The sequence below is a fragment of the Myotis brandtii genome, unplaced genomic scaffold (genome assembly GCF_000412655.1).
Source record: "Myotis brandtii unplaced genomic scaffold, ASM41265v1 scaffold27, whole genome shotgun sequence".
Taxonomy (NCBI): domain Eukaryota; kingdom Metazoa; phylum Chordata; class Mammalia; order Chiroptera; family Vespertilionidae; genus Myotis; species Myotis brandtii.
Window position 1 is genome coordinate 937,356 of NW_005360272.1, and position 10,096 is coordinate 947,451.

Below are 10,096 nucleotides of genomic sequence, written 5' to 3' on the forward strand. Positions count from 1 at the left end.
GTGCTTGCTCCTCCCCGGCCCTTCCGGGTCCCTGTTTCTCCCCGGCCAGCGCCCCCTCCTCTCAGTCCTGCTCCGGAGTTGTTTCCCTGCGGGTCTCATCCCTCCAGGCCGCACTTAGTGGGTCTGCCATCCACAGACCCAGCTCCTGCTTCTCAACCTGCCTGGCTGGGTGGCCTAGGCAAGTTCCTTCCCTTCTCTGTGCATTTCTGTTCCAAACGTAAAACAGGAAAGGAGGGCATTCAGGCGGGCTTTGCCTTGTCCCACGGAGTCAGACCCCACAATGGCACAGAAGCAGGGTCTGGGGTCCCCCTCCTTCCCTCTTCTCACACGCCTCTGGATGCTGTGCTCCAGAACCTCTACAGCTTTGGAGACACAGAAGATGAAGCAGAACAGAAAAGGACCAGAAAGAGAAGGGGAAACAAGAGAGATGTGGGGACTTCAATGGCGTTAGGGAGTAGAGCCAGCTCCCCCTCCTGGTTCTCCTGTAAGAGACCAGAGGAAGAGCCTTCAAGCTTCCTTTAGGGCAGCGGTTCTCAACCTGTGGGTCGCGACCCCTTTGGGGGTCGAACGACCCTTTCACAGGGGTCGCCTAAGACCATCGGAAAACACATATATAATTACATATTGTTTTTGTGATTAATCACTATGCTTTAATTATGTTCAATTTGTAACAATGAAAATATATTCTGCATATCAGATATTTACATTACGATTCATAACAGTAGCAAAATTACAGTTATGAAGTAGCAACGAAAATAATTTTATGGTTGGGGGTCACCACAACATGAGGAACTGTATTAAAGGGTCGTGGCATTAGGAAGGTTGAGAACCACTGCTCTAGGAGCTCAGAGAACAGTGCAGTGTGCCCTTGCTGTAACCCCCACTGGTGCCCTAGCAGGACCACAGGTCCCTTGTGCTGCAGCATCAACTCTTCCCTGAAGAACAGCAAGTAGCAGTGGTGGAATTCCACAGCAGAAATAACAAAACAGAAGCTGGATCAAAAAGAGCACACAGTCCTGGCCCATGTGTCTCAGTGGTTGGGCATCTACCCATGAATCAGGACATGCCTAGGTTGCAGGCTCAATCCCCAGTAGGGGGTGTGCAGGAGGCAGCAGATTGATGATTCTCATCATTTTTTTTTTCTTCTCTCTCCCTTCCTCTCTGAAATAAAAAAAGAAAAGAAAAAAGAAATGCCTCCGGGGGTGGGGGAAAGGAGAAAGAAAGATGTGGTTATACAATAATTTAACTTAGAAAAGGTTCAGTTGGAGGTACACAGGTTTGGGATCATGGGTTATGGAAAAGAAAAGAGTCCTGGAACAGGAACGAGCCCTTATGCTCAGCCTCCTAAAAAGAATTATGTGAATTACAAGGTTTTGTAGGAGCAGATCTGAGAAAAAAAGGCAGCAAAGGAAGAAGAAAGGGGAATAGCCTAGGACAGTGGTCGGCAAACTGCAGCTCGCGAGCCACATGCAGCTCTTTGGCCCCTTGAGTGTGGCTCTTCCACAAAATACCGACTTCTGCGCATGGGCCACGAAGTTTCAATCTCATTGTACGTGCGCACCCTCACATGGTATTTTGTGGAAGAGCCACACTCAAGGGGCCAAGGAGCCGCATGTGGCTCGCAAGCCGCAGTTCGCCGACCACTGGCCTAGGACACAGATATTTTCAAGAAAAAGAAGAGGAAAGGGCAGAAAGGCAGGAAATCCAAATGGAAGAAATCAGCTCCCAGTATTTTGTCAAGTGGATGGAATGGAGAGGTTGGAAAACTCACAAATGGGACATTGATTCTGACTCAAGTTGATATAAAAAAATAAATTTTTTTCCAAGTGGATAAATGAAGTGCTCTATGAAATAAAGAGAGGAATGGGAAAGTGCCATTGTACTGAAATTGGGCCCCTATCAGACTTCCAGACTATTCTTATTTATTTCATATTTCATAGACTGCTTTTTTATTTTAGGGAAAAAAAATAAAAAAGATAATCCAGCTCAGCCGGTGTGGCTCAGTGGTTGAGCATTCAGGAGGTCATAGTTTGATTCCTGGTCAGGGCACAAACCCAGATTGCAGGCTCGATCCCCAGTGGGGAGTACAAGAGGCAGCTGATCGGTGACGTTCCTCTCTCATCGATGTTTCTCTCTATCCCTCTCCCTTCCCCTCTCTCTAAAAATCAATAAAAACATTGTATTTTTTTAAATATATTTTATTGATTTTTTACAGAGAGGAAGGGAGAGAGAGAGTTAGAAACATCGATGAGAGAGGAACATCGATCAGCTGCCTCCTGCACATCTCCTACTGGGGATGTGCCCGCAACCCAGGTACATGCCCTTGACCGGAATCGAACCCGGGACCCTTCAGTCCGCAGGCCGATGCTCTATCCACTGAGCCAAACCGGTTTCGGCTAAAAATCAATAAAAACATTTTTAAAAAAGATAAAATTTCTGGTTGCTGAAGGATCTGTTTTAATAGTGATAACCATGTTGGGCCAACCACAGTGCAAATATAAAGTAAACCTATTGAAAAGAATGCCTCATATTCTCCAGCATGTTCCACTCAAGTTTCACTTTCAACTGGTGTTTTATGTATTTCCTCATAATAGGATTTTTCATAAATTTACTGATTTGTAAGTGCTAATAATTAGCTTTAGCATGCCATTTAATTTTCAAAAATGGTTTAATATTACTGTATCACGAAAGAACTAAGAATGTGATCATTCGTCAGCTATTTGTGGGAAAAGCAGTTTCAATTTTCAATCTCAAGTGTATAAAATCTATTTCATAGGAAATTATGTAAATAAAATATAATTTTTATGGTTAAAAAAATAAAAAGGAGAAAAGAATCATACTGAAGACAATACAGTGTTTCAGACACCACTGTCCTGGTTTTTGCTTAAAGGCATATTAATAACAAAAGCAACTGGGGGTTATTGGGCCAGGCACAGTCCTAAGACTTTGAAAATTTAAGTTTACTCATCCTATGCTGCACGTGTACTATTCACTTAGTGTTTATCTGATGCATCCTGCCCATGTTGCCTGATAATTCTCCCTGAAACTCTGTGGCCACACTGTACCTCTTTACCAGGACTTGAGTGGCTCCCCCACACACAGGATAATAGCAAACTCAAGTCAGTGGAAAACACCTGCTTGACCTACTAACTGGGTGACCGTGACTTCACACTCACCTTTTCTAGGCTGCAGTTTCTTTGTAAAATATCAGTAAATGTGTATGTGCATGTATGTGTGAGAGAGGTTAACTGGGTTAAATCTGGAATGTCAGATATGCGCAACTATCCTGGCTACGGCAGACATCACTAATCGACGGCAGCACACTTCTCTGCTGAACTAAATCTCAGCCCTGAGCTCCAGGGATCAGAGATGACATGAGTTGAAGTCTATTTTGCATCTCTGAACAAGTCTGTCTTTGAGGTCCTCTCAGCACTGACACTCTGGCAGATGGAGTGTCCAGTCTGACAGGAGCCTGTGGTGTAATAAACAGTTTGTGGAGGGCTAGACCTAGGACAGGACTAGAAGACAAGGCTGACTGAAGGGTTTCCTGGAATGTAGTCAGCCTCCCTTCCTGTGTCTATGGAGGAGGAGTGAATCAGAGAAGAAACTGGGAGAGTTCAACAGGGGGGAGGGAGGGGGGAACAAAGAAGGGAGGACAGAACATTCTGTGACTTGGATAGGAGATATTCAAGGATCCTCAAACCCAAGCTCCACAATATAGATGGAGAATTTGAGGCACAGGGAGGGGCTGGGGGCCCGCCCAGAGTGACACAGCAGAGCTAAAACTAGAATTTACAGTCCCTGAGCAAGGGTGTTTCCCAGGGCAGGAGCACCCAGCTCAGCCTACAGCCTCAAGCACTGCCAGGGAGTGACCCCTAGTGTGTGTGTGTGCATCTGTATGGGTATGTGTACACATGTGTGCACATGTGTAGGGGCAGAGAATGCAGTTGGCAGGAGCTGGGGGTGCCACCCAGCAGCCTACCATGACCACACTTGGGGTGATGTCACAGCCTCCCTTGTGATTCAGTAGGAGTGGGAGACACAAAGGGAGGCTGGTGGGAGGGGAGGGCCAGAAACTGTGAGGGAAGAAAGGGATAGAGGGTGCAGGGAGAGACAGAGCTGAGGGAGACAGACCAGAAGGCTGAGCTGGTGGGGAGAGAGATGGGGAGAGGGATGGGAGGGGGAGCTAGAAGAAAGGGATAGAGGAAGGGAGAGAGGAGAGGAGAATGAGCACTAATGGAAGATGGGCAGAGGGAGAGAAGGGAAGGAGTGGAGGGAGGTATTCTTTGTTCTTTCTTCTTTATTTTCTCAGAGGCAGAGAGAGAGGAGGCAGGATAAGGCAGACTGAGGGGTGATGAACCCCTGTGGCCTCTCCCAGGTAGGTTCTTTGGCTGGGAAGGGGCATGTATAGGCAGCCAAGCTGCTGCTTTCCCCACCATCCCAGCTGGAGCTGACCCAGCCTGCCAGTCACCTGCCAGAGCTATTTTTGGAATGTGGAATCTGGGTCAGAAAGGGGGAGGGAGAGAAGGGGTGGCAGTGGCATTGGCAGCTGGGAAGCTGGCCAGTTCTGAGGAGGTGGGTGGGCACTCCATGTCGTGCCCATGGCCACTCCCCAGGGGTCCACCCTCCCAGGCTCTCACTGTCTCATTACACCGACCCCCCGCTCAACTACATCTGTCTGCCCGCCTGCATATGTGCCCATGTGAAAGTGACAAAGAGCTTTCATGCCCCTCAGCAGGTGGTGGTGGTGGTGGGGCCCAGACTGCTCACTCCTTGGAGACAGATGCTAAGGAAAGGGGGCAGCCTTCTGACCAATGTGGCCCCTGATGGGAGACAGTGGCTGAATAGGATGTGCCTGTGTGCCTGTGTGTTTCTATATGGAGAGAGGTGATTATGGGCAGGACTGTGCAAGTTTTACACTGATTAAGGATGCCACATAGAAGGGGGTGTGTCATTCACAATAAAGACATAATTAAATTATATACTTATTATGACAAGTTTCTAGCAGATGGCATTAACAGGTCTTATTCTGAAAAAAAAAACCAAAACTGTACATCATGACAATTTTTCAAGGGATGGGAGTTAAGTGTCTGGTGGTGGCGGGGGCACTCTTTAATAACCCAGCACACAAAGGTACCGTATGGACCAGCTGCAGCTCCGGGCACAGATCTGAAAATATGGTGGCTTTGGTTTTCCTGGTGAGGGAGATGAGTTTTGTGAGCATGAGGGGATTGCAGGTGGAGGAGAGAGGAGCCACTGTGGAGACCCGGAGGGAGGGCTGACCAGGGAAACGTAGGCGGTGAAATTATTTGGTGGCTCAAATCTGCTAGAGGCATGATGTCCTCATAGGTGAGAAGGTGGCATGAGCCTTAGAGACACACATGTATGTGTGTGTGCAGATGTATGTAGATATTATGTGTACATATGAGAATATCAGTGTGCATGTGTTTTTATTTACATTTTCATATCATATAGAGGTCTAAGGGTACAAAACGATATATATGCCTGTAAGTAGGTGCATATGTGCACACATGTCTGGGTAGGTGTAAGATGTTGTTACATGATACCTTCTTGAGTGTTTTGGTTTGGGCTAAAGCCCCAGATGAGAATAATCAAAGCTCCATATCCCTACATATAAAGCCAGATGCTGAATCATCCATGAGGGCTGTGCTGAGGGGGCAGGCTATGACTGATTGAAATTTTGGCCTCAATTCCCAATCCTTTCCTGAATTCATACCTTTTGCTATGTAACTGCAGCTTCTCCCACAAAAGGTGGGACATATTTCCCTGGACCTTGGCCTTGGACTAATATGAGTTACGTTAACCAACCAAATATGAGTAGATGTGAAAGAGAGTTGAAATATGCTTGCCAAGTGGGGTTTTCCCTTTTATACTTCTGCCACCACCATGACAAGAGCATGCCCTGGCTAGGGTAGTGATTCTAGGGGCACCCTTTAGTTCCAGGAGGAGGATGTAGGACATGCAGAACAGAACCAGACAACTTGAATACTCATGAATGAGAAAAAATGTGTATTACTGTGTGCCACTGAAAAAGCATGCTTATTTGTTACACAGAGTTATTGTGATAATAGCTGACAGATACAGAAATTGGTACCAGGAGTAGGATGTATTAGCAACAAAAGTATGTAGCATTGGCACTGAGACCAAGTGGTGAGTAGTAGGTAAAATGTTACAGTAGGCTTGAAAAAAAGGTAACCCATATCATGTAGAGATGAAATGCTTGGTAACACTGTCAATCTACAGTAACCTGAAGAAAGTACATAGATTTGGGCAAGGTTGATTCCAGGCAAAACGCTGAAAGCAAAAGCTGGCTCCTTTTAGTGCACTTGATAACGTTGTATAAGAAAGAAAATCCATAAAAGGACTAAGGAGTGTGTAGAGGGGATATAGAGGGCCCAGAACTTGCTGAATTGGAAAAGAAATCTGTTAACTCCAGCCTCTCTTGCTAGTAAGTCATCCTCAAATTAAGATACAAATGAAACCAAGGGCAAAGGACAAAGATCAAACCAAGGTGATGGCCAGTTAAGATACAGCATGTGGCCCAGATCAAATCAAGGGTGTGGTTGTAACATCTTTTATTAATACTCTAAAATAATAAGATGCTCTAGTGGATGGTCTTAGCTGCTCAAAAGGGCTTCCAGAAAGCTGAAAGGAGTTGGCCTGGTGTACCAAAGTAGTCATAATTGAATCTAGAAAGACTGGCATGACTCAAAAAATAATTGTGGGTGTGATTTTGGCATAAGGAGTTAAGTGGAATCAAATACATAGGAAACCCATAAAATGTTTGAGATAGGTGCGCAGCCAAAACTATGATCAGCTTAGGCAGAAGGGACTGAGACCATTCTAGGTGTAAAAAGACATCTGGGTCCCTAACTCCCTTTAGGGAGACAGCAGGCTAAGAAAGTTGTTCAGCTGCCTAAAGAGCACATTCTTCAATGTTCTCTTCAGAAGTGGCCAAAAAGGCAAACAGAACAGGAAAGGCTTTCAGAGAGCAGAACCGAGAGCTGCTGAGAACAATGGGTTAGGGAGTCAACCCCCGTGGTACAGCTTGGGCCTCATCAAGGTAACTTCCTATCCTAGAGTATTCGTCCAACATTTGCCCAGAACTTCAGAACTGCCAGGGATCAGTAAGTCTCTGAATTCCTTTTCTCTTTTTCGTGAGCAGGAATGTGAATTGCAGTTATCTTGTCTCTATTTCACCAATGTATGCTGGATGTGTGGAGAGTTACGGGTAGGAGGTGGACAACTGTCTCTTTAGATTTTAGATCACTCAATCAAGAGGAGTCACATCCAGACCTGACATAAGTCGAGATCTTGATGTTACGATTGGATGAAACTTGGGGGTGGGTGGGTGGGGGGGGGTCTTGAGGATAAACGTATTTTCTAAGTCAATATGGCCAACAGAGTGGACTGTAGTAGATTGAATTATTGACCCTGATTCTTCACTCCTTTGCCATGTAAATACAGTTTCTGACACAAAAGTGGGAGAGTACTTTTCCATCCCTTGTCTTTGAACTCAGTCATATGACTTACTTTAGCCAATAGCATTTTGGCAAATATTATACAAGCAGGGGCCTTGAAATGTGCATGTATAGCTAGGCTTGCTCTCTGGTGCTCCTGCCATCACCATGAGACTATGCCCTGGGTAGGCCACTGATCACAGGAGGACCCTTTAGCCACAGAAGCAGAGCTGTCCCAGTTAATTCACAAACTTGGGAGCAAGAAATAAATGTTAACTGTTGTATCATACCAATTTTGTGGTTGGTTGTTATACAATACTACTCTAGCAATAGCCCCACCCCCCAAATCTGCCCCCCTGCAAATACAGGAACCCAAATAGTTCTGAGACATGTAGCCCATCATCCATCCTCAGCTCGTTCATGAGTGATTGGTGTCGGGGAAGATTAGTGAATGGGGGTTTATTTGAAGAAAATTGCTAGGGTGCTCTATGTCCCCCCAGGCCCACTTTGTACTTAGAGAATTTCTCATGGGCCTGATGATGTGGGAAATCTGATCATGTACCCGAGGCTCCTATGGGGACTGCAGAGGACTGGAAGAGCCTGGCAGGGATCCCCTGGATTTGAAGGCCATAGGACCTGGGCCTTTAGAGGTCACTTGCTTGTAGACCTCTAAAATGGAATGGCTGGCAGGGCTACCTATGTGTGACAGCAGTTCTAGAAGGAAGGCTGTACTTTCAGAGCAGACCAATCCATGCTTTCAGAGTGCTGCAAGGCAAAGGCCTCATTTCACATGGGTTATGTGGGAGCCAAGGAAGAAAGCAGGGCGGGAGCTGTCTTCAGAGAATTCTGCCCAAGTGGCTGCCTGGCAGGGCCAGGCCCCCTAGCAAAAAGAGGCTGAGTGGGGAGGAGGGGGACCACTGGATGGAGAAACAGTGGGCTGGAGGGACATCACCCATGTCAGAAAAGAAGGCACCATGTGGCCCTGCAGGATAGGAGAAACTCCAAAAGCACCACATAGGAGAAAGAGCCAGCATACAGCATCTGCACTAGCTACCTCGCCCTCCCACCTGGAGGGACCAGAAACGGCCACTGGAGAACAAGGAACTGACTACCACGCCCAGCTGCAGGTGCACGAGATGCTGAGGTAGACAAGTTTGAAATGAGACCAGACTGAGCTCTTAATACCTGCAAAGGAGACTGTTCCTTAAGGTTTAAAAGTGGCTGGAGATAGTTCAAGGATCTGCCCATGCATCACCCAGGCAATAGGTAAACAAAGTGGATTCTTGCTCTGCCCCCCTGAAAAGACCAGTTCGTTCAGTCAACAAGCTGGTTTCCTGTGTGTAGACTATCCACAGGACTCAGGTTCATTTATGAACACCAAACACCAATTAAGCACTTGAAACAGCTGTCTCTCTTTTGACAACAATCCAACACCAGTTGCCTTCAATTGTTAGGAAGCTCAGAGTCCAGTCTGATAACAGCTACCACTTGTCAGCTCCTAGTGCTTGCAAGGCCCTGATAAACACTTTTTTTACACTCAGTCGTAATTTCATCTCCCCAAGGGCCCCCTAGGGTCTGGCTTATGCCCCAATTTACTATTTATAGATGGGGAAACAGGCTCAGGGAGAGAACCAGCTAGCCAGAGTAACCCCAAAGCTCTCTCTATTGAACCAGATATTGTGCTATGATTTTCCGTGGCCTTGATTTTGTTGATTTTCATGGCTTGCTCTGTGATACAGGTTCTCTTCTTACCCTGATCCTGCATTCGTTATCGCCAGAGGATTTAGAACAAGTATCAGGAAGGGTATGAGAGAAACCTGCAAACTCACGCCTTTTGAGAAGGCTCAATGCAGATCCCATCCTCTCCCAGAAGGCTCTGCCTTCTCTGGAGGGTCCTGTCCTCCCCACGGGTTTGCAGAACGGAACTAATCCAAACAGGCGCCTAGAGCTTCAGTGAGCCCAGCCCACCAGTAGGTGGCTGCTCTGAGCCAGGGTCTTGACAGCACTGGCAACCAAGTACTTCCCATTAGCTGGGGCCTTATCCAGCTCCCTCCCCCGGGCCAACAGTGTTGGCATCTGCCGCTGTGACCCCCATTTGAGCACCAATTCGCCAGTTGGTGAGTAGTTCAGCCCCCAGGCCTCCTGCTTTTGCCCCTAATCATCCCTCCAATCCTGGCCAGCCCACCGCGAATTCCTCCCCAGCATTTCCCACTGGCTGCCCCTCCCCTAAGCAAAGCAAAACAAAATCCTTCCCCTCAACTCGGTACTCACTCGGAAGCGTGCGACTGTTGCTGAGGCTACTGGTGCTGGGTGGTGGGGAGAGGGACTGCAGGGAGACACTGTCCTCCTCCTGCGAGCAGCCCGCCTGGATGGCGCGCAGGTAGCTGTGGCTGCGGGAGCGGAAGTAGCTCGGCAGCGGCAAGTCAAGCGCCTCCGCCGCTGTCGACTCTGCTTCGCTGCAGGCCGACTCGCAGGCCGCCTCATACTGGTCGCTCAGATCCGCCTCCCGTACCTGTCCAGGCAAAGGCAGGCGTCAGGGGCCAGCTCTGCTCACCCAGGGCCGGGCTACTGTGTGGCTGGCTCAGGTGCTGGGCTGTGGAGTCTGTGGGGCCGCA

General features: G+C 47.6%; 1 protein-coding gene across 5 annotated transcripts in view; it reads right to left on the reverse strand.

Annotated features, from left to right (window-relative positions):
• Positions 1–10,096, reverse strand: part of DLGAP4 (discs, large (Drosophila) homolog-associated protein 4) — a 122,524-nt gene that overhangs the window by 52,425 nt on the left and 60,003 nt on the right. For all 5 annotated transcript variants that reach the window (XM_005868480.2, XM_005868477.2, XM_014541425.1 and 2 more), the window contains exon 6: positions 9,753–9,993. In XM_005868480.2, the coding sequence (XP_005868542.1) occupies positions 9,753–9,993 (241 nt within the window). The remainder of the gene's footprint in view (positions 1–9,752; positions 9,994–10,096) is intronic.